The sequence below is a fragment of the Trichosurus vulpecula genome, chromosome 4 (genome assembly GCF_011100635.1).
Source record: "Trichosurus vulpecula isolate mTriVul1 chromosome 4, mTriVul1.pri, whole genome shotgun sequence".
Classification (NCBI taxonomy): domain Eukaryota; kingdom Metazoa; phylum Chordata; class Mammalia; order Diprotodontia; family Phalangeridae; genus Trichosurus; species Trichosurus vulpecula.
The window spans coordinates 32,345,336-32,370,481 of NC_050576.1; the positions used below are offsets into that span (position 1 = coordinate 32,345,336).

At 41.1% G+C, this 25,146-nt stretch overlaps 1 protein-coding gene across 1 annotated transcript in view; it reads right to left on the reverse strand.

Moving 5' to 3' along the window:
- LOC118846386 (cytochrome P450 4B1-like) overlaps positions 1 to 17,736 on the reverse strand; it is a 29,510-nt gene extending 11,774 nt beyond the window's left edge. The window contains exons 1-6 of the mRNA XM_036754887.1: positions 17,494 to 17,736; positions 9,149 to 9,290; positions 7,193 to 7,237; positions 3,802 to 3,929; positions 3,418 to 3,542; positions 2,921 to 3,075 (exon numbers count right to left, since the gene is read on the reverse strand). Coding sequence (XP_036610782.1) covers positions 2,921 to 3,075; positions 3,418 to 3,542; positions 3,802 to 3,929; positions 7,193 to 7,237; positions 9,149 to 9,290; positions 17,494 to 17,682 — 784 coding nt within the window. The 5' untranslated portion in view covers positions 17,683 to 17,736. The remainder of the gene's footprint in view (positions 1 to 2,920; positions 3,076 to 3,417; positions 3,543 to 3,801; positions 3,930 to 7,192; positions 7,238 to 9,148; positions 9,291 to 17,493) is intronic.
- Positions 17,737 to 25,146: the final 7,410 nt, after the last annotated feature.

The window sequence follows — 25,146 nt, forward strand, 5'->3', positions numbered from 1 at the left end:
AAAAAAATTCCCTCTACCACACAGAGCAGCTCCTTCACCATAACTTATATACAGTCATAAAGAGTCACTTAGAACACCAAGGGGTTAAGTAATTTTCCCAGAATAACACAAGTATATGTCGCAATTGAGATTTGAACTCATCTCTTCCTGGCTACAAAGACACCTCTCTAGCCCTTATGCTGTTCTGAGATAGAGGTGTACCTAAAAGACAAAACTAATAATTTTTATTAATAAAATGTAAAATCTGTTGCACAAAGTCAGTGCAAATAGAATAAGAATAGAAACTATTGAACAGGGAAAATCTTTGCATTCCCTATTACAGATAAAAGTCTTATATCCAAGAGACTATAGGGAATTGACATAAATTTATAAGACCAAGATTCTTTTTTCATTCAATAAAGAACCAGAAGATTTAAACATGTTATGTTATGAAAAACTACATAAAAATATACTTCAAATCAATAATGATTCAAGACATGCAAATTCTAAGTTTTCATGGGTTTCCAGATATCAATGTGGAATTGCACACTAAAAGTGACTGAATTGTTTGTAACCTTTAACCCATTGTTCCCATTACTGGGCATATAGCTTGTGGAGGTCAAAGACAGAAACACAGTTCCAATATATAATAATATGGTCATAGCCACATCTTTTTTTATTTACAGCAAAGACCTGGAAACAAAATGAGTATCCATCATTTAGAGAATGGCTAGGAAAGGTGACAGGTGAATATAATGAAATGTCATCATTCAGCAAGAAATGACAGATCTGGGGAAACCAAAAAACATGGGAAGATTTGTATGAAGAGGTTCAAAGAGAAATAAACAGAAATAGATGAATGATATGCACAATGACTACAACAATGAAAATGGAAACATCATAAAAAGGAAGCCAAACTCTAAAGAAATATCAACAAAAACATTGCCTGTTCCCTGAGAACAGGTAATGAGAGATCCCAAGATCCATGTGCCATTTCTCTTGGCAAGAAACCTCAAGGACCACAAGGAAATAAGTTTGCATATACTGTTATGTGCAGCCATTTTTTGCTGAAGTGTTATTTCTTGTCATATGTTAGGGTTACATTCTAGGCGGTGAAGACTGAAGATGGGAGGAAAGATTATATCTAGAAATTGCCTATGTTACTAGAAACACACAGTAATGAAAAGTATTAGAAAATGACTAGTAATGAAAAACAAAAGTTATACTTAAAACATTTAGTAGTTTTTTTTAGCAAGGAAGTAGTGATGATTAAAAAACTACCAGAGGTCATCAAGGGTAAGTTATGTCAGGGTAGCCTCATTTGCTTATTTGACAATGTTACTAGGCTAGTTTATTCAGGGAATGCTAAAGATATGGTTGATCTAAATTTTAATAAAGCATTTGGAAACGTCTTGCATACTTTTCTAGTGGGCAAAATGGACTTGTTCCTAGCAAAACTAGATATCTCAGTTTGGCTGAACCCAAAAGCTTGTCATTATTAATGCCTCAGTATGAACCTTGAGGGCGATCTCAGACAAACTACCCTAGAAATCCATTCTCCAGTCAACTATGTAACTTTTGACATTTTATCAGTTACTTGGATAAAGACCTAGATAATGTGCTTATCAAACATAAAGATATCACAAAGCTGAGAAAGACCATTAACAGCATTTAGCCATGGAGATGAAAACCAAAAAAATCTCCAAAGGGTATAACAATAAGCCAAATATAAGAAGATGAATTTTTATATGGATAGATAAATGTAAAGTTTAATGCTCTGGTTCAAAAAATCAACTTCACAATTACAAGATGTCTGAGAGAATCCTGTTCATCTGAAAAAGATCTGAGTAACTGAGGGAGCTACAAAGACAATAAGAGTTGAGAGTAAAACAGAACATCCAATGAAAAGCTAACATGATCTCAGTGTGCTTCAAGAAAAGCACAGAGGCCCTAATGATGTAGCTGACGGTCCTGTTACCTGCTGACCTTTTCTGACTTCGTTTGAATGACTGTATTCAGTTCTGGATATTGAGAAACAGGACAGCCTCCAGAAGAGGAGGACTGGACTAATGAAAGATCTTGAGATATAAGGATTAATTGAAGGTAGTAAACATGTTTGTCCTGGAGAAGGGAAGATTTCTAGAATGAGTGACCATGTGTTCAATATTTGGATGGCTATCAGATAGGAAGGAGATTAGACTTACTTTTCTCAGCCTCTGAAAGCAGAGCCAGGACCAACTGGTGGAAATTTCAGGGGCAGATTTGTCCTTCATATAAGCAAAAACTTCCTGATAATTGGAGCTGTCCAAAGGTGGAACTGGGATGCTTGGAGTACTAGTGTGTTCCTATCCTCTGACATCTTCAAATGAGAGTTTAGATAACCTCTTGTTGGACATGTTGTAGTAAACTTCCCTTCTCAGATAGAGGTTGTATACATGCTCACTGATATTTCCTCTAACTCAGAGATTCTGTGATTCTGTGAAATATTCTCCCCAGCCTCAAAGGGAAGAGTTATATGGCATGATTTCGCTAGAGAAAGAGTAGAGGACAGGGGGCCACAGGGTCACAGAAAGGCTGCACTTCATGGGGGAAGGGTAATGAGGAATAACCCTTGGGGTAGAGCTTATAAGGAGGAGGGATGAAAGAAGAAAGTACAGAAAAGAAGGAGGGAAGGAAGGAAGGAGGGAGGGAGGGAGGGGGAGAGAGGAAGGAAGGAAGGAGGGAGGGAGGGAAGGAGGAAGGAAGGAAGGAAGGAAGGAAGGAAGGAAGGAAGGAAGGAAGGAAGGAAGGAAGGAAAGAAGGAAGGAAGGAAGGAAGGAAGGAAGGAAGAAAGAAAGAAAGGAGGGAGGGAAAGAGGAAGGATGGAAGGAAGGAAGGAAGGAAGGAAGGAGGGAGAGAGAAGGTGGGATAAAAGAAGAGCAGCCCCAGGCTGAAGACACACCAGTGTAGTCATGAGCAACCTTGCAGGCCTGAAGGAACTTTCGGCCATGATGCGTAAACCAGTAGTAGAAGAAGTCGTTGTGATACTGGAAGGCTGCCATTCGCTCTTGCATCAACAAGGTGAGTTCCCCGATGGCCTGATAATATCTGGTGTCACTGCAGGGGCCAAGGAGGGGAAGAATTGAAGCAATTAGGTTAGGGAGGAGGGAAGAAGGGATAGCTGTGTTTTGGCATTTTGAGTAGTCATTCCCCTCCCCCCTGGACTTAGACATGTTGGAAAAGCAAGCTCTGTACTGGGGGATCACTCAAAGTCCCATATCTTCCATCAGGACCCTTACCATCCAGACTTCAGTGATATTTCCTTGTGGTATTTGTGTCTCTCCTCCCCAAACAGAGGCTCCCCAGGACAAGGTTGTGTCTCCTCTCAAACGAGGGGCTTCCTCCCTAGGGGACAGGTAAAGACAGCTCCCCTAGGACATTCAGGGTGCTTTCACTGACCTCTGTGTCTGGCTCCTACTGCTCCTTCCAAAGACACATTTCATCAAACTGTCCAGAGCCATGTGACCCACATCTGGGAAGATATCCACACACTTGTCTTTCTGAATCTTCTTCTCCCATTTGTTCTGAAAAAGATAGGAAATCAGAGACCCCTTTGAACTCCAAGCTCCATAGACCTACAGGACTTGTTCCCAGGGCTCACAGCTCTTCCTGTACCCCTTCCCAAACCACCCAGTTTTCTTCTCTTATCTATTCCAAAGTACATTCTCTCCAGTGCAGCACTATAGGCTCCAACCTAAACTTCCCCTCTAAGGTACCCCAAGCTTTAGTTTTATCCCCAGGAGAGGGACAAGGATTAGAGCAAGACTTCAAGAAGCTTCTCACCAGCATAGCTTTGGTAGACTCCACAAACAGGTCCACATATGGTTTTAGGACCTCTGAGTGAAAGGCAGGGGTGAGCAGTTTCCGGTGCTGAAACCACTTGGGCCCATCCAAAACCAGTAGGCCCATGCCTGGGATTAGGAGGGAGAAGACATGACAGAGTAGAGAATATCATCAGGACAGTCACTTCCTGTCCAGGATTCAGGCACATGGAAATACTGAGAGGAATAAGGAGCCCATTCCACCTTCTAGGAGCACGCAGTCAATCCTCAATAAAATTGAAATTGAAGGGGTTTTCTGAAGACCTTAGTCATGGAATAAGACTTCATTGGGGAGGTTTCACCTACTTAAGAAAACATACAAAGACAATGACAGAATGGCAGTGCTGGGAATGACCTTGAGCCACAGAACACACAGAGTGTTCAAACATGAAGGGACTTGAGACCATAGAAAAGAGAATTCTAGAGCTGAGAGGAAGGTTAGAACACATAGCACTATGGGAATAGAAGAACAAAAACCCTTATGTTCTCTCCACAATGACCCCTCCAAGGCTCCACACAACAGATTCACATTCTCCCAGGGGAAGTAGCAATAAATTAATCAAGAAATATTTATTAAACATCTACTACATGTCAAGCACTGTGCCAAGCACTGGGGATGCAAAAAGAGGCAAAAGACAGTTCCTGCCCTCATGGAGCTTATAATCTAATGGACTGCAAATACTCTAGGAAAAGTAAATGCAAGGTAATGGCAGGAGAGAAAGAAACTCTGGAAAGATCAGAAAAGACTTTCCATGGGAGGTGTGTCATGAAGGAGGCTGAGGATTCCAAGAGCTGGAGGTGAGGAGAAAAAGTCTTCCAGGCATTGGAGCCAGCTTGTGCAAAGGCATAGAAACACAGTCCATCTTCAACATTCACACCTTTAACTTTTGTGACTTCAAGCATTCACGTGATTCTATTAGTAACTTTATTTTCAGCTTCATGTTGACAACCACACACATTCACAGCTATGCTCAGTACAGAAAAACTGAGAGGTGTGATGCTTACAAGTGTGTGGAGCAGCTGGTAGTCTACTGGGCACGCCACTGAGGTTCTTCACCCTACTATAGTAAACAGCTCCTCACACATTCATTGCATATTTTCATTGGTTGCCTTTAAAACTCAAGTTTTGTGTTGCAATCCTGCCCCCAAAGCATTGTGCAAGTCCTGTGGGCTCTAAGGCCAAGGGTGCAAAGTCAATGAAGTGGCTCAGTGAGAAAATAAAGGTTACATAAGCTTGATGCTACAGTATCTTCAGCCACTGTCAGCCCAAGTTTGGTGTCAGTGAATCAAAGATTTGTTATATCCACAAAAAGGAGGAAAGCAGTCATAAAAGTGTTTGTGAATCTGCTCCAGAAAGTGCTTATTATCAGCATTGACGTTTTGTTACTGAGATTTGAAGGCAGAAAAGCAAATCTTCAGCAATCTCTAATGAAAGATTACAGTCTTTACTTGCAAAGGTACCTAGCCCCTTATTTCCCATATGTTCAATGTAGCAACATTTGCATTTTTTTCTTTTGCACCATTTTCTAGGAGCCTTACCCCTCCCAAAGTCAAGGATTGACTGTAGAATGGCACGTACACAGAAATGCTGGAAGAAACTTGGCCAGAATGCATGTCATGTGGGAAAGAGAAGACTGGAAAGATCCCTGCCACCCCCTTCCCCCCACACCCCCAGCTTCTAGGGTCTTCCACCAGCAGCGGAAATTACGCTTTGTACCTACTTGCTTTGTTCAGGTTGCTACCTACACCCCGCAAGAATATAAACTCCCCAGGACAGAGATTGCTCCATATTTATCTTTGTATTTTTGTAAGAAATGCTTAAAAAATGGTTGCTGATTGATTGAATGTTTACATTTGCTTTAGAGTCTCAAATTGGAGAGTTGATGCAGCCATAAACTCAATGGAATTCAGCTACTATTTGCTGGATGCTTATTGAAGAAAGTAAGATACTTTGCAGCCTGGTAATCTAGCAAAGGAGACTGATAAATAGTCAGAGATGGAGCAGCAGAAACAGGAAGGAGAATTATCAAGGATGCAAAGGGAAGAAAGACTATGCAGAAGGTGGGAGTGGTTAACAGTCACGAAAGTGGCAGAGACATCTAGAAGGGTGAGGATTGAAGAAAAGCCACTGGATATAGTATCTGTGAAGAGATTACTGGTAATCATGGAGAAAGTAAGCCCACTGGAGAGAAAGGGTCAGAAGCCATTGCAAGGTGTTAAAATATGAGTAAAGCTCTTCCAGTGACAGATCTGACAAAAATTAAAAATGTTTCAGCATCTGAAATATCACTGTAGGCTGTCCTACAATACAGCTTCCAACAAAACTCGGCTGTCACGAACCCTGGGTAACAGAATTGTTTACCTTTATACCAAGAAAGTTGGAAAAGCACCAAAATCAGGCTGTTGTGTATGCCCAGGAAGACTTCGAGGTGATCGTGCAGTGAGACCTAAAGTTCTTATGAGGCTATCGAAGACAAAAAAGCATGTCAGCAGGGCTTATGGTAGCTCCATGTGTGCTAAGTGTGTCCATGACAGGATCAAGCGTGCTTTCCTGATTGAGGAGCAGAAAATTGTTGTGAAGGTGTTGAAGGCACAAGCACAGAGTCAAAAAAATAGATAAAAAGGGTATGTTTTTTGAATAATAAAGAAAATTAAAATTTGAAAAAAATATTTGAGTAAAGACAGTAACTATATCTGTGATAAGGAGGAGAGATATAGGAAGGTCCCAAGAAGGGAGAGATAGAGTGTCACAGAAATGAACAGAGGTGAAATACAAAGCAGAGGAGGGCTGGGCCCCAGGATATCCTACGGCCTGATATGATCATTTGATAGACTGCACTGATAATGTTTCAGATAGCTATCATTCCTCAAGAGGTCATAATGGTGCTCTCTTCCCAGCCAGCCTATAAGGACCAGAGGATATATTATTATTCCTCTATTATAAAGGAGGAAAGAGGTCTAGACAGGGGAGGAGTCTTGCCTAAGATCACATGGTGGTATGGGGGCATAGTCAGGGTCAGGACCCAGGTTTCCTGAGTTCCCATTTAAGGCTTTTGCTCAATCTTAGGAAGATGGCATATGCATGATTTATCTTCTCAGGGAAACTAGGAGCTCCTGGAAAGGAAGAACCCACTGACTGCTTGGTCAAACTCAGGATTTGGCACAGAGCTAGGACTATGGGTAGGGTGAAGACTGAAAGAGTGTATGATGGGGAGGGAGAAGAAGAAGGGGTTGGATACTCTTGCTTCTTCCCCCAGATCCAATCATCCCACTATTCAGACCAGCACTTCTGCTTTCCATACCATACCTAAAGGGGATGAGAGAGTTAAGGGAGGCAGAGGAATCCCACTCACCAGTCCATGGTAAGAGGAAACCATATATGTCGAAGGCCTTGGGATCTGTAGAGGGAAAAAGGTGCAGTCAGCGAAAGCATGCTCAGGCTGGCAGAGAATAGGACCAATCCTGTCTTTACCCTGAGGATACAAGGTCTAGGTCTAGGAGCCCAGAGGCTCAGAAACACCGCATCTCAGGGGTAGAAGGATTTACAGTGGCCATCGAATCCAATCATTGCTCAAGTAAGAAGCTCTTTTCCAGCATCTGTGGCCAGTGGCCATCCTGCACTGACTTCAGTGACATCCAGCACTGCTGCTGCCACCTCCCCCACATATCCCCAGGAAGCCCATTCCCCTGGTGGCTAATTCTAATTCTGAGGAATTTTGTCTTCATTATGGCACTTTCCCTTTAAGGCTGATTGGATTAGATGGTAAACTACTTGAGGTCAAAGGCTGTTCTTGCTTTTCTCCATATCCCTAGCCCTTAGCACTGTGCCTGGAATACAGTAAGCACATGGTAAACAATTGCTTGTGGATGTGCTTGTGCCAAGTTAAGCCTGCTCACAAACCTATGAGAGTTACACTTATTGAAGCACTTGCTATCTGAGTGAATTCGGAGCCACTTGTTGCTGACTTTTGTTGGTAACAAATTTGTGAAGTTTAGAGCAAATGAAAAAGACAATCAGCTTCAATGATTAGGACAACATTTAAGTCAATATATGGGACAATATGAAAACCCGAGCTGTTGTATTATTATGGAACAAGTATGATCAATTTGACCATAGTCTAACCCCGAACAGAATTGTAGTAAGAGGCAGAGACAGAAGGAAGAAAGGTGAGAGAGAGGAAGAGAGTGTAGGAGGAGGTAGAGGAGGCTTCAGAACTTTATCACCTGCATTGGTTAAAATGTTGTCCAGTAAGGTATTAGTCAAGTACAGTTTCAGCTGAACTTATTAGCTGAAGGAATTTTTCAACAGAGAAATTCCATTCATCAAGGAACATTTCTGAACAGTTCCTGAGATATAAAGACCATACTTAATTTTATAGTTGTACATCTGTGAGCTGTCTTGAGCACACAGCTTTTCGTTGTTCATTTGCCTCCTTCGCAGATTTCTGTAAGTGTATGTGCACTGGTGCCAATAGATATTGATTGTTTTGTGAGAGTATGTGACCCAGATTTATGTATGGATTGTGACATGTTTATCTGCTTTAAAATATGAGTACCTTTACTATTATCATCACTATTTATTTTGCCTTATTATTAAGTCAATAGTTCTGCTAAAGATCTAGAAGTATCATTCTGAGTGACTTTTCAAATAGAAATGGACTGGTGGGGGCTAAATAGTTAGAGTGGTCTACAGGAAGAGTGGATTTGTCCCTTAATAGTGTTACCTCTAGGACTCTGAGAGAATTTTAGTTTAGCAGCAAAGTAGTAGTCTGTTTATGGGAAGCTAGGGAGTGAGATAACCATCAAAGAGACTAAGGACATGTCTACATGACTATATGAGAGATATGAGAAGCTAGAGTGGGGGTAGATCACCCCATGCTTCTGCCATATTGACATCAAGATGAAAGCTGCCTTTCAGCAACTCCTTCTCCCCCCCTGCTATTAGTTCACCCCTCAGGGGCCAAGTAGAGCAAGGCTGGTCCTTCTTCTGTATGAGGACTCTTCAAATTCTTGAAAGAACTTATAATTTTACCTCTAAACCTTCTCTTCTCCAACCTAAACACATTTAATGAATGTTGTTGCTATTGAATCATTTTCCAGTCTTTTTTAACTTTTCGTGACCCCTTTTGGGGTTTTTATGGTAAAGATACAGGAGTGGTTTGCCATTTCCACAGTTCAAGCCTCTGAGCATTCTATTACTTGGGATCCCTCTCCTTTACCCTCCCATTCCCCTTCTCCATTCCTTCTTTCCCATATTTACCCTCCTGGCTCCACTTTAGACCCCACTGGGAAGTCTCAAGTTCCCTCACCTCCTCGACTGTACACAGCCTTGGTGTAGTCAGGGTCATAGATGTTCAGGAAACCAAGGAAATTCCCCAACCATAGCTGGTGTGCACAGGGGTAAATGTTGGCCCACGACAGAACCTTGTCCAATTCACCTTCCTTCTTCATCTGCAATTGGAGAAAGAGGGAGGGGGAAGGGGGAAGGGGGAAGAAGGAAGGGGGAAGGGTGAAGGGAAGAGAGATCACAGAGACCATGTTACTGGAGGTCAGGAGAGGACAAAAACAAATTCCCACAAGTTAGAGAATTCTATACGTATTATGACAGATGACAGTCCTTTAAGACCCTATCAGTGAACGAGCTGTCTATCACAACAAAGAAAGAAATCCAAGGGGAAGATTATTTGAAGGAAGAAGTTCTAGGATAAGTGGATATGTAAGGGAAAAAATTGGGAAGAAGATATGGGAAGAAAAAAATAAGAAAGATGGAAGCAGAAATAAGGAAGACTGAGAATAGGAAGAGAGAGAAATATGGGAGGAGTAATCACAGAATCATAGAATTTCAGTTGCAAGGTATTTTATCAGCCACCTAGTCCAGTCCATACCTAAAAAACATGTGAAAACCTCAATAAAACATACTTCCAAGTGATCATTCAGTTAAAGCCCGGCTTGAAGACCTTCAGTGAGGGTAAGCCCACTACCTCCCAATGTAGCCAATTTGGATTATTAACATTTGGATAGCTCTAACATTAGAATTTTTTTCTTATATTAAAAGTTGTCTCTTTATATGTTTACTTATTTCCTCTAGTTCTTCCCTGTGGGGCCAATGACACACAGTCTTCCACTTGACAGCCTTTCTATTACATGATGACAGTTACCCTCCTGAGCCTTCCTTCCAGGCTGAACATCCCCACTCCCATCCTCCAAGTATGGATACAAGGCCTTCCACTAACCAATTTGGTCTTCTGTGGTCATTTACCAGCTCATCAATATCCTTTCTAGAAGGCAGTGCCCAGGACTGAACACAATATTCCAAATGTAGTTGATACAGAACATAGGACAATGTAAGTATCATCTCCCTTTTCTCGAAGTCCTCTTCCTTCTTTAATGTAGGTGAAAACCACGTTAAAATTTTGGCTTCCATATCACCATGCTGGCTTATATGAAGCTTTATAGTCCACTGAAATTCCCAGACCTTTCCCAGACAGACTGATATCTGGGCAGCCCCTGCTCCCCACAATCTTGTACTGGTGATGTTAATTTTTTGGTACCAATAGATGACTTTCCATTTGTCCTTATTACATTTCATTTTTTAAAATATAGCCCTGTTTTAGTCAAGATCTTTTAGGGCCCTGAACCTGTCTTCCAGTATGTAAGCTAATCACCCTATCTTTGCATCAGTGATATATTTGAAAAGGATATCATCTATGCTTTATCCAAGTCATTTGTATGAATGTTAAACAGGAAAGGGCTGAGCACAGGTCTCTGGGATACTCCACTTCAGATCTACAATACATTTCTATAGAGCCATTGATGACTAGGTTAAATTCATCCATTTAGCCAGGTCCAAATCTACATATCATCCAACTCAAATTCCCCACCTTTTCTTTTTTTTTGAGGGGGAAGGAAGGGCAATTGGGGTTAAGTGACTTGCCCAAGGTCACACAGCTAATAAGTGTGCAGAGTATCTGAGCCTGGATTTGAACTCAGGTCCTCTTGACTCTAGGGCCGGTGCTCTACTCACTGTACCACCTCGCTGCCCCCCCCCGACATTTTCTATAAAAGTAGCATTAAATGTTTATTCAAATGCTATGCTAAAATCTAGGTAAGCTCTACCAACAGCAATTTAATCACTTATCCACTAGTTTAATAACCTTGTCAAAAAAGGAAATAAACTAGTCTGGCATGATCTTTTCTTGAGGCCAGGTTGATCTGCTGTGATCATGACTTCTTTTTGCAGATGCTCACTAGCCATCTCTTCAACATATTCCAGAATTTTGCAAGAAATCAAAGGCAAGCTCATAAGTCTATGGTTTACACATTTCATTCTCTTCCTTTTTTTGATGATCAGCACACTTAACCATTTCCAGTACCCATCATGCTCTCCAGAATCACTTAGATTTAACTGACAGTGACTCAGAAATCAGCACCTCGGAAAGTTCACTTCAGTAAGGTGACTTGAATTCAGCTTATGAGAGAAAGAGATGAAGAAATAAGAGATGTGTTAGAAGTGGTGGGGAGGATGAATTGTCAGAGTAATAGTAAAATATAGAAAATGAGTAACTTGTGGAAGGAGATGTAGGAAGGATGAGGTAGAGAAAAAGAGATGAGGGGATCAGAAGAGGGAGAAGAAATGGAGAGAGAAGGGATTGTAGAGGAAAAGATAAATGGGGAAATAAAAGGGAGGAAGACATGGACAGGAACAGATGGGGAGAAACACAAGGAGGAAGGAAAGTAATCAAGAAGGGAATTCTAAAGATACAATGAAACAATTTCAATGAGGAAGAAAAAGGGTTGTCAAAAGAGAATGATGTAGATATAGGGAACTCATCAATGCTACATTTGAAAATTAAGGTAAACTTTAATAAGGTAAACTTGTATCAGGATCACACAAGATTTAGCAGCTTCCACCTTCAAGAAGTAGAGGTCTTGGAATAACATATTCCAGACACTAAAGGAGCTAGGATTACAACCAAGAATAACCTATGCAGCAAAACTGAGTATTATTCTTCAAGCTGGGGGGAGGGGAGGGTGCACAAATGGACATTTAGTGAAATACAAGCCTTCCAAGCATTCCTGATGAAAAGGCCAGAGATGAATAAAAAATTCAACATTCAAATAGAAGACTCAAGAGAAGCATACAAAGGTAAAAATGAAAGGGACTTAATGGAGTTAAGCTGATTACTTTTCTATATGAGAAGATGATACATGGAACTCCTAAGAATTTTATCGTTATTAGGGAAGTTAGAAGGCATCTGCATAGACAGAGGGTGTGGGTGTCCGTTGATCATGTTGGGATGCTCTCCAAGAAAAGAATGTAGGGGTGAGAAAGAGGGAGAAGGGGGAAGGGAGAGGGAGAATGGAAGAAAAATTTCTCACATAAAGGAGGCACAATAGGAAGAGCTTTTATAGTAAAGGGGGAAATGGGGGGGCAATGCTTGAACCTCGCTCTCATCAGAATTGATTCAAAGGAGGAAGAATACATACACACACACACACACACACACACACACACACACACACACACACAGGAAATATGCTAGCATACTCTTCCTGACTCTTGGCCTGGCACTCTATGTACTGTCATGTAGCTGCCTTGCCAAATAATAGTTAGCAGTTAAGGTATGTGAAGTGCTTTACAAATATTACTTCATTTTACCCTCACAACAACCCTGGAGGGTAAGTACTATTATCATCATCCCCATTTTATAGATAAGACAACTGAGACAAACAGAAGTGAAGAGGCTTTCTCAGAGTCACAGAGCTAGTTAGGTTGAAAGGTGGGGTTTGAAGGTAGGTCTTCCTGACTCTTAGTATAGAACATTCTCCACCATTCTGCACCACCAAGCTACCTAGCACTATTATCCCTATATTATCATTGTGGGTTTTGTTGTCTTTGCTATCTCTTTCTTGTCTTTTCTGCTGAGGTTCAGAGAGAAATGGTCCTGAGACAAGCTGCTGCCTTGCTATTATTCCTTTCTAAGGACAATTGCTCAGAGGGAACAAATAACAATACATTTTTGTAGTTGAATAAAGGCATGAAGATGCAAGTTCACCCCTGTAGGGTCACTGTTTTAATGTCTGTTTTGCGGCCATTTGGATAAATAGGTTTCTTTGTTATTTGCCCCATGTGTTCATTGTAGAACTGGTAGTATATGACCAGAAAGGGGTCAAGCCTTGCATATAGAGCTTGGAGTCCTCCTTCCCCATTAATAATGATGCAATGAGCAGAAGTTAGATTGAACTACAACATATTCCCTAGACTAACAAAATTGAAGGGAGGAGAAATATATTATTCTAGAGGTACCCTGTCACTCTGAGAAGAGCAGAGTGACCTCCAGCCCCAACATCCTGCATCCCCTCCTGGCAAGAATGAAAGTCTCCATTGGAGAAGAGGAGGAGGAGAAGAGGCAAGAGATGTCTATTCTGCCTCCCCACTTTGAGTCACACAGTGGTACTCCCCTTTCCTACAGGCAGAGGGACAGCTCTCACTATATATGGACCTCACTACTTGTGGAACCCTGTCACTACACATGGGCTCTTGTTACATTGGCATGGTGCCATCTAGTAACAACATTCCTCTTAAGGTTGTTTTTTTAAATAAATATCATCAAGGAGATTGTGGGCAACAGCAAGTCTCTGATAATATCCTGGTTTCAGTTCTCTTCAGTGGTTGAGTTCTCCAGAATATTTTTAGATCTGTATGGAAATTTGCCACTTGTATGTCAATGCAAAAGAGCAACCTATCATGTACAATTCCAGCCATCAGGTTATGTATTGTTAGGCCTTGCACAAGCTTTGGGTTTTTTTAGCTACCTTCAGGGATGGATTGCATAGTCTATATATTCCCTTGTATAATTCACGTTGATTATTAAATCTGGGTTCCTTAAGCTAGTTTCGCATAGCCATGATATGTTTCAGAATTGCTATCACAAAACCACTCTTTCTACAGACAAATGCCCATGACTTGGCCATTTGGATGGTGCTATATTGTTGCCATGCCACAGATGAATTCAGATGGATGTCACCCATGGAGAGCCTTTGGACTCTACTCATCCATCTTGGCAACTTCAAAAGCTCTAGAGGCAAAGCCCTTTTAGTTACGTTTGGCATGTGTCTTGGCCCTGTTCTCAGCCTTGACTTTGCTCAGTAAAGTGATATCTGCTTGTTCCAAAGGTATCCCTGTTTATAATAGGCATTAAGACAGTTTGGGGCAGCTAAGCGGCACAGTAGATAATGTATGAGGCCTGGAGTCAGGAAAAGTCATCTTCCTAAGATCAAATCTGGTCTCAGAACCTTACTAGCTGTCACTTAACCTGTTTGCCTCAGTTTTCTCATCTGTAAAGTGAGCTGGATAAGGAAATGGCAAACCACTCCAATATCTTTGCCAAGAAAACCCCAAAAGGGATAACAAAGAGCTGGACATGACTGAACAAGAATGTCTATCAGCACAATCTATCCATTTTAGTGAGAAAAGAGAAAGTATTAGCCAATGTGAGGCAGAGGCCTCAGGGAATGCTTCACTGGGAAGGCAAGTTCTGAGCTGAGGCTTGGAGAAAGGATTTAAAGAGGCAAACTGAGGGAGTTCTTTCCAAGCAAGGGCAATGGCTTCTGCAAATGCTTGGGAATGGGAGATACGGTTTTAAAATGAAGGAATGGCTAGAGGCTGAGGGTGCCAATAAAAAAGGAGTACATGAAGGGGAGTACTATTAAATAAGGCTAGAAGAGTAAGTGGGAGGCAACTGGGGATTACTGCCCCAGGCTAACATGCCAGCCTGAGCCATTTATATGTTATTTGTGGGCAATGGGAAACCATTCTCAATTTGGGGGCAAAGCAGCAACATGATTAGGCCTGTACCTTATTATAATTGTTCTGGGAGTTGGATTGATTAATGGGTGTGAACATTTCAATTAGTCAATCTGTTAGGTTCATTGAACTAAGGGTGAACCCACAAAATTGTATTAGGTGACTATGAAGAGAGGAGAGAGAGAGAGAGAGAGAGAGAGAGAGAGAGAGAGAGAGAGAAGAGAAGAGAAGAGAAGAGAAGAGAAGAGAAGAGAAGAGAAGAGAAGAGAAGAGAAGAGAAGAAAGGAGAGGAGAGGACAGAAGAGAACAGAAGAGAAGAGAAGAGAGGAGAGGAGAGGAGAACAGAGGAGAAGAGAAGAGAAGAGAAGAGAAGAGAAGAGAAGAGAAGAGAAGAGAAGAGAAGAGAAGAGAAGAGAAGAGAAGAGATGGGGACCCCCAGAGTGCAGCCTAGTATAAGTCTCTGCTAAGGGAGCAAGACATGGGCAGTGATTCATCAAAGGAAGCTAGTTCATCAATTTGTGAAGAAGGAAATCAAATTATTCTACACAGGAAGTATGTTGTGATTGATTAAAGAGACTCCGGCATGCCCCATGGGCTTGAATAGTGAGTGAGGCAGTCCAGATTCCATCATTCAAGGCTGCAGATGGAGGAGAATGTTTCCACTAAGCTCTTAGGGGAGAAACAAGAAGACTTCAGGTCTCCTCTTCTGTTACTGACCAGAGAATAACCTCATGAACGGAAAAAGATGAGGAGATTTGGATTTCTCATTGGAACAGTTGGAAGCCCTGGTGGTGTTGTCTACAGAGGATGGATGAGCTACTCTGAGGAAGGGAGTTTTGCAACTCTCCAAAGAGCCCATTGGAAAGCTGGGCTTTCCCCTGCCCAAGGGGATCATCATGAGGGCTCGAGGAAGGGGATAAAGGACTTCCAGGAAGTGCGCATGATCCCCTTTGCCACATACACTCTGCCTTTACGCATACTTTCTACAGGCACTTAGGGGAGAAAGTACCCAGGTTGGAGGGAACACTGTGGGTTGTTTTGTACCAACTCTTCTGACAATATCCGTCTCATAAATGCCCTTTTATAAAAGCCAATTAAGCCTGGCTGGGTAACTTATACTGATTTTATATTATGATGGGGTGGGGAGCACACTGGTAGAAGCCTGTCAGCTGAAGTACTAGAACCACCTTCCCTCCCAGCCGCCTCCTGGGGACACTACCTGCCAGCCCAGGGGAGGGAAGAATACCTAGTTCTGTTTTGGACTTGCTGAATTGGAGATGCCAATGGGACAGCCACAGGGAAAGGCATGGCAAGAAGGCAACAACAATGTGGGACTGGGGACGGGCAGAGGTAGCCCTCAGAGTCATCAGAACGGAGATGATGGGCTAGACTCACGAAAGCTGTTGGGATCACCACAGGAGAGAGTGTAGAGAGAGCAGAGAAAAAGGCTCGGGACAGAGACTTGGGACCATCCCTCTAAGAGAACAAACAGGACTTGGACACTGATCCGATAAAGAAGACGAGCTAGGAGAACCAGTACAGGGTGTCCCTAAGGTCTGGACACGTAGGGAATCTCATTAATATCTCATTAGCCGTTTCACCAAACACTCTGTGTTGTTCAGCAATGAAGCTTTGTTTTATGTGGATGGTGAGGTTAACAGATAGAATGTTCAATACCGGTCCCAAAGCAATCCGCATTGGGTGGACCATTTCAAACAGCAAGGAGCACAAAAATTATGATGGGGTGTGGTTTGCGGAAAGCTCACGTGTTGGGGCCATTTTTCTTCAATCTTTCCATCACAAATGATGGAAATCATATTGAAGATGTTATTTGTTAATATTCCAATTAAATAAAATGTGGTTGAAAATTTCATTCATTTCATTTCTTGAAAATATGCATTTTTTCCTATGTGTCCAGACTTTAGGAACACCCTGTAGAGAGGAGTAGTACAGAAGACAAGAGACTACAAAATGTCCAGATGGACAGGCTTGTCAGAATCGAGGAGAGTGAGAGCTGAGAAAAGGCCTCAGATTTACTGACACAGAAAAGCCCAAAGTCCATTTCTCAGGGAAAAAAACAAATAGTTCTCCTCCTCTTCATCCTCTCCCTATCCCCACACCTCCCTCTCCCCCTTCCCACTGCCCTCCTCTCTTCTTCCTCCTCACTTTCTCCTCTTTGTCTCTCCTTTCCCCCTCTCTACTCCCTCCACCTCTTCCTCTGCAATCCCCTCCCTGTCTTTCCTTGTCTCTCTCCTCCTCTTCTCTTTTCTCCTCTATTATCACCAGATCTTATCTTCTCCTTTGCCCTCTCCTTCTTTCTCTCCATCCTGAGGCACAGCTCTAGCTCCAGGGAATCCAAAGGGCCAATGTGTTGGCAATCATCTTCCCACTCTTTCACTCCTCTCTGCCCAAGGGCAGATGGAGGAAAAATTGAAAGTGGAGGCAAGTAGTTGTTGCAGATTTCACCTGGACATCATAAAACCTTCCTAACAATGGGAGCTGGTCTAATAGGGAAAGGGATGTGGGGCCAGAAGGTAGTGGGCTCCCTTCTCCTTCCCGTTCCCCATTAACTTTCTAGCAGAGGCAGATTACTACTCATTCATCAGTAATGCTTCTGGGCAGGGGGCGGGAAATGTCTTGGTCAGGTATTAAGGGAGCTGGCTGCCTCTGAGCTTTTCATTACTGAGATCCTGTGTTTCATTTTCTGCCTTTATTTGTCATCCCCTCCTCTTGTCTTTCTTCCTCCTTTCCCTCTCCCCTTTTCTTTCTTTCTCTTTATATGCCTTTCTTCTACCTCTTCAAATCCATCACTCTTGCCTTTACCCCTAGCCAAGAGCCTGGACCTACCTCCTTGGAATGCCCAAAGAGCCAGTGTGTGGGTGGCCCAGGGAAGCTCTTTAGGCCTTGAAGAAGCTTCTGCCTCCTGGATAAGATTCGGGTCAGTTGTAACAAGCCCAGGGTCAGGACCAGGGAAGATGCCCACAGCCACAGCCTGGGGAGGCTCACAGGGAGCCATGAGGAGAGCCACGAGAACATGGAGAGAGCTCTGCTCTGGACACAAGGATTGTCCTGCTAGAGACAGACTTCCTCCCTTATACCACTGGCCTGAGCACTTGACCAACTCCAGAACTCCACCTCTTGGCCACACCCTAAGCAAACAGTGTTCTGTACAGTTGGATCCCAGGACTAGTCCACAATACAGACTGTGGGGAGGAAAGAATCTGAGAGAGAACTTTGATCTCTTCATTGGTGAACTTGCCAGAATTCCAGCATTGACTCCAAAACAAAGCAACAAATAAGTCCCAAAGAAAGAAGCCAATAAATCCCAAGAAGAAATAAAGTGCAACTTCTGGGAGACCTTTCTCCTTGCCTTTGTGTTTGTTTAAATGAATTGTATGCCATGGGCAATATGCCCGACCTGGTGTAACCAATGGTGCAGTGAGTCCTGGATACAAATGACCTGGCTCCCCCTCAAATATACCTCACTTCTCTAGAACCAGTTTCAGCCCAATAATTCTGACCAAAACACAAGAACAGAAAGAGGATATCCATTATGCCACCACCCTCATGTTCCCCAACCCTTCCCTGCCTTCTCTTCCCCCTCTTTCTCAGAGATTGTTCAGCAAGTCCACATCAAATGCGCTACTAGGAAGGGTGGAATCTCAGCTTCTTAGCATAATCCCTAACTAGCACTGCTTCTGATGTTCCTCTCCTATTGCTGCCCTACCCATCCCAGGTGCCCTCTGGTGATGCCTTTATTCTGCTGTTAATAAGTTGTCCTGTGGAGTAAATGAGGGTCCTTCCCCTGTGAATTACTTTGTAGATATTTTCATTTTCTTACCTAGCCCATTGTTGGCCCCACCGACAGGGACAGTAATTCAAGACACTCAGATACCACCCAGATGGGTGAGGGGGTTTTCCCCCTGGATTTTTCAAACAGCAAGATTGATGCATCTAACCTTGAAATGGGGGGCAGAAAGTATTACAAGTAGGGAGAGGCCTAAGAGGGGCTATCAGGACCAGCAACTAAAAGATCAGTCATGATGGTCAGGCCTTAGAGGAGAAATGAGGGGAGTGTCTGGATCATGGAGGCTAAGCATGAAAGTGATCTTTTATTATAACCAGAAACCAACTAGAAGAGCAGAGCCAGTGATTTCTAGCCCCTGCATAATGAAAGAGACTTTGTCCAGAAACCCTGCTGTTTTCCCTTCTCTATCACCACCAGGAGAATGAATGAATGAGCATTTACTTATTTATCAAGCCTCTACTGGCTTACTTTGACTAGGAGAATGCTTGAGACCTCAGATATGCCCCACATTGGGCACCAAAGAAATGATACATTTTAAGGGATTCAGGGACCCCTCAAGAACAGGAGTATGGGAAAGGGTCATCAGGAAAGAATTCATAGACTCAAGCATTCTTTAAGTCAAATTGGCAAAGGTTTATTGCAATGCTAATATGGCAGGCAGAGCTCCTTATGGAACTTGCAGCCTTATAGCAATGATGCTAAAGCTTATATAGGAAAAGTTGTGGATTATGTGGCAAGTACGCTGCTTAGGTGATAACACACAACCTTCACAGGTGTCATTCATTACTGGGGAAGGGGGTGAGGGTTCCTAGGAGGCGTATTTTTGGTCTATTATATCTGTAAAAAGATAGCTTCAGGAGTTGACATCTATAGTGTGACCTCTGAATTGTGAATGGGATGGATAATTGTGAAGACTTCACAGGGTATGTCTAATGGAGAGGTTTGGGGATTTGGCCTTGCAATTTTGGAAGGCATGTCCTTCCTCCTCTCTCTCAGATGTTAGAAGATAATGAACTTCCTGTGAGCTATTTGTTCTCTATTCCAGGAAGGGTCTCTCCTTCCCCCACCCCATTTCTTCTCCTAGACTTTCAGACGCCACCCTGGCAGTTGAATTCTGATAGGGAAAAACCTGAATGGACCAGATCAATCTTGGTCCTCTGTGTAGTTTTTGCACCTAGACTGTAAGCCCACCTTCCAGCCAATGGTGAGAAGGGATAGAGGTGGGTGGGAATCTTTACATTAAAGAGTATAAATTAAGACAGGTTCCCTTTTACCTCGCCTCCTCCATTATGGACGTGTGCTCAAATCTTGCAAGGTTTGTAGAATAAATTTACTTTGTTTCTCTTAAAGATGTCTCTCCTATTATTTAAAAATTCTGTCCCATACAACTGTATATGGTAAATGAATCAGTACATGAGAGTTCTGCTGGTACAAGAACTGTTCTTACACAATGCTGTTCATACAAGGGAAATTCTACAGTGTTCAACTTGTTCTTGCAACAGGGAGGGATAGTTTGCTTCTTTGGGGACTACTCATGAGTTATTGCTAGGCATATTCCTTGGACTGCAGAGAAAACTGTCAGAGATAGGGTTTTAAGGCTAGGGAGAAATGTGATCTTGGAATTGGGGTCCAAGCACAGGCACCCAAGCACCCATCACTATGACAAGCACTTTGGAAATAAAGCCAAAAGCTAAGACAGTCCCTGCCCTCAGAGAATTTGCATTGTGTAAGGAGGATTGCTCTGGGATAGGCAGACTACAGCTTCCCACGGGGTTCCAGGATACCCTATGGACTTTGCGGGTGTCTCTTTGCTCTCTACTCAAGCCCCAACAAATTCTGCTCTTCCTATTTTAGGGGGCCAGAAATTAGCATCTCAAGTCCATTTAACCTCTTAACACTGGGTAGCTTTTACAAAAGGATATTTACAGATATAGTGAAAACAAATATATAAACATTTCCCCCAGTAACTAGTGGCAATCACACACACACACACACACACACACACACACACACACACACATACACACACATACCGCTTAGAGGTAGACACTTCCAATTGAGAAATGATGAGGGTCTGAAATACAGTAAGAGTCTGTAAATAGAGAAAAAAGGTGATGGGAGAGGTGAGAGACAGAGGGACAAAGACAGACAGAGAGAGAAGCATCAAGAAAGCACCTAGTTTTTTTTTATCCTGGTTAACTACTTCAGAGAATGAATTAGATAGGTTTGGAGAGAGATGTGTTTGAAGAAAACCTAAGTTCAGCTGTGGACATATTGAGTTTGAGACATCAATCCAGATAAAGAAATTCCGAAGGGCATTAGCAATTTGGGACTGAAATTCAGAAGAGAGATTAGAGTTTAATGTATGGGTTTGGGATTCATCAGCAGAGATGATAGTTAAACCCATGGGAGCTGATGAGACCATCAAGGGAGAGTTTAGGGAGAGAACAGGAGAGGACCCAGGACAGATACTTGGGAGATACCACACAATGGACAGAAGATGAATAATCCTTTAAAAAAGGGATTGAGAAGGAGTTTTTGACAGAAGAAAACTAGTAATGAACAGTGTGAAGAGAGTCAAGGAAAGAGATGGAATCCACGAGAAAGGGGCGTTAGTTTTAAAAGTGTAGAGAAGTAAAAAACAAACACTTTCAAAAGGGGACAGGGTCAAGGGAGAAAATTCAATAAAGGGGGATGGGTTGGGAAGGAGCAAAATATAGTTAGTCTTTCACAGCATGAGTATTGTGGAAGTGTTATACATAGTGATACACATATGGCCTATGTTGAATTGCTTGACTTCTTAAGGAGGGTGGGTGGGAAGGGAAGAGGGGAGAGAATTTGGAACTCAAAGGTTTAAAAACAGATGTTCAAAAACAGAAAAAAAAGTTTTTGCATGCAACTAGAAAATAAGATACACAGGCAATGGGGTATAGAAATTTATCTTGCCCTACAAGAAAGGAAGGGAAAAGGGGATGGGAGGGGAGTGGGGGACAGAAGGGAGGGCTGACTGGGGAACAGGGCAACCAGAATATACACCGTCTTTGAGTGGGGGGAGGGTAGAAATGGGGAGAAAATTTGTAATTAAAACTCTTGTGAAAATCAATGCTGAAAACTAAATATATTAAATAAACAAATAAATGTCCATTAAAAAAGAATAGAAAAAAAAGACCAAAAAAGTGTAAATAAATCATCATATCATCTGCAAAAAGTGATAATTCAGTTTCTTCTTTTCCTATTCTAATTCCTTCAATTTCTTTTTCTTCTCTTATTGCTACAGCTAATGTTTCTAGTACCAAATTGAATAGTAGGGGTGATAATGGACACCCTTGTTTCACCCCTGATCTTATTGGGAATGCATCTAGCTTATCCCTATTACAAATAATGCTTGTTGATGGTTTTAGGTAGATGCTATTTATAATTTTAAGGAGGGTTCCGTTTATTCCTATGCTTTCTAGTGTTTTTAATAGGAATGGGTGTTGTATTTTGTCAAAGGTTTTTTATGCATCTATTGAGATGATCATATGGTTTCTGCTATTTTTGTTGTTGATATGGTCAATTATGCTAATAGTTTTCCTAATATTGAACCAGCCTTGCATTCCTGGAATAAATCCTACCTGGTCATAGTGTATTATTGTCAAGATAAGTTGCTGCAATCTTTTTGCTAATATTTTATTGAAAATTTTTGCATCAATATTCATTAGAGAAATTGGTCTATAATTTTCTTTCTCTGTTTTGACTCTACCTGGTTTGGGTATTGGTACCATATTCGTGTCATAAAAAGAATTTGGTAGGACTCCTTCTTCACCTATTTTCCCAAATAGTCTGCAAAGTATTGGAATTAGTTGTTCTTTAAATGTTTGATAGAATTTGCATGTAAAACCATCTGGTCCTGGAGATTTTTTCCTAGGGAGTTCATTGATGGCATGCTCAATTTCTTTTTCTGAGATGGGGTTATTTAGAAATTTTACTTCCTTTTCTGTTAACCTGGGCAGTTTATATTTTTGTAGATATTCATCCATATCTCTAAGGTTGTCAAATTTATGGGCATACAATTGGGCAAAATAATTCCTTATTATTGTTTTGATTTCCTCTTCATTAGAGGTGAACTCACCCTTTTTATTTTTGATACTTTTTATTTTTGATTTTCTTCTTTCTTTTTTTTTAATCAAATTGACCAAAGGTTTGTCAATTTTATTGGTTTTTTCATAAAACCAGCTCTTTGTTTTATTTATTAATTCAATAGTTTTCTTGGTTTCAATTTTATTAATCTCTCCTTTGATTTTCAGTATTTCCAATTTAGTATTTAATTGGGGATTTTCAATTTGCTCTTTTTCTAGCTTTTTCAGCTGTATGCCCAGATCATTGATCTCCTTTTTCCCTATTTTATTCATGTAAGCATTTAGGGATATAAAACTTCCCCTAAGAACTGCTTTTGCTGCATCCCATAAGTTTTGGTATGTTGTTTCATCATTGTCATTCTCTTGAATGAAGTTATTAATTGTTTCTCTGATTTGTTCTTTGGCCCACTCATTCTTTAGAATTAGATTATTTAGTTTCCAATTAATTTTTAGCTTATTTTTCTGTGGTTCTTTGTTACAAATAATTCTTATTGCATCATGATCTGAAAAGTGTGCTTTGACTACTTCTGCCTTTCTGCACTGGATTGTGAGGTTGCCCTTGTACATGGTCAATTTTTGAGTATGTGCCATGTACCACTGAGAAGAAAGTGTATTCCTTTTTATCCCCATTCAGTTTTCTCCAGAGGTCTATCATATCTGCCTTTTCTAAAATTCTGTTTACCTCCTTAACTTCTTTCTTATTTATTTTGAGGTTAGATTTATCAAGTTCAGAAAGGGGGAGGTTGAGGTCTCCCAATATTATAGTTTTACTGTCTGTTTCTTCCTGTAACTCCCTTAACCTCTCCTCTAAGAATTTGTATGCCTTACCACTTGGTGCATATATGTTAAACAATGATATTGCTTAATTGTTTATGGTGCCTTTTAGCAGGATATAATGTCCTTCCTTATCTCTTTTAATTAAATCTATCTTTAATTATCACTTTTTGCAGATGATATGATGATTTATTTAGAGAATCCTAGAGAATCAAGTAAAAAAACTACTTGAAATAATAAATAACTTTAATAAAGTTACAGGATATAAAATAAACCCACATAAATCCTTAGCATTCCTATACATTACTGACAAAGCCCAATGGCAAGAGATAGAAAGAGAAATTCCATTCAAAGTTACTGTAGACACTATAAAATGTTTGGGAGTCTATTTGCCAAGACAAACCCAGGGCCTATATGAACATAACTATGAAACACTTTTCACATGAATAAAGTCAGATCTAAATAAATGGAAAAATATCAGTTGCTCATGGTTAGGCCAAGCTAATATAATAAAAATGACAATTTTACCTAAATTACTCTATTCAGTGCCATACCAATTGAACTACCAAAAAATTATTTTACTGAGCTGGACAAAATAATAACAAAATTCATCTGGAAAAACAAGAGGTCTAGAATATCTAGGGTATTAATGAAAAGAAATGCTAGAGAAGTTGGCCTAGCCATACCAGATATTAAACTGTACTACAGAGCAGCAGTCATCAAAACTACCTTGTACTGGCTAATAAACAGAGGCATAGATCAGTGGAATAGGATAGGAATACAAGATGGAGAAGTCAACAACTCTAGCAATCTACTCTTTGATAAACCCAAAGAGGCCAGCTTCTGGGCTAATAATTCACTATTTCACAAAAACTGTTGGGAAAATTGGAAAATGGTAGGGCAGAAACTGGGCATAGACCAATATCTTACACCATATACCAAAATAAAGTCAAAATGGGTTCAAGATTTAGGAGTAAAGGCTGATACTATAAGTATTTTGGGAGAGCAAGGAATAGTTTACTTATCAGATTTATGGAAAAGAAAAGAATTCATGACCCAACAAGAGTTAGAGAGCATTACAAAATGCAAAATGGATAATGTTTATTATGTTAAACTGAAAGGTTTTTGTACAAAAAAGCCAATGCAATAAAAATTAGGAGGGAAGCAGAAAATTGGGAGAAAATCTTTACAACTAGTATCTCTGATAAAGGCCTCATTTCTAAAATATTCAGGGAACTGAGCCAAATATATAGGAATACAAGCCATTCCCCAATTGAGAAATGGTCAAAGGACATGAACAGGCAGTTTTCAGAGGAAGACATTAAAGCTATCTATAGGCATATGAAAAAATGCTCTAAATCACTACTGATTAGAGAAATGCAAATCAAAATAACTCTTAGATACCACGTCTCTCCTGTCAGATTGGCTAAAATAACAAAACAGGAAAATTATAAATGCTGGAGAGAATGTGGGAAAATTGGAACATTGTTACATTGCTGGTGGAGTTGTGAACTGATCCAGCCATTTTGGACAGCAATTTGGAACTATGCCCAAAGGGCTATAAAAATGTTCATACCCTTTGACCCAGCAATACTACTTCTAGGGTTGTATCCCAAAGAAATCACACAAGTGGGAAAATGACCCATATGTACAAAAATATTTATAGCGGCTCTTTTTGTGGTAGCCAAGAATTGGAAATCAAAGGGATGCCCATCAATTAGGGAATGGCTGAACAAGCTGTGGTATATGAAGGTAATGGAATACTATTGTGCCATAAGAAATGGGGATGATACGGACTTC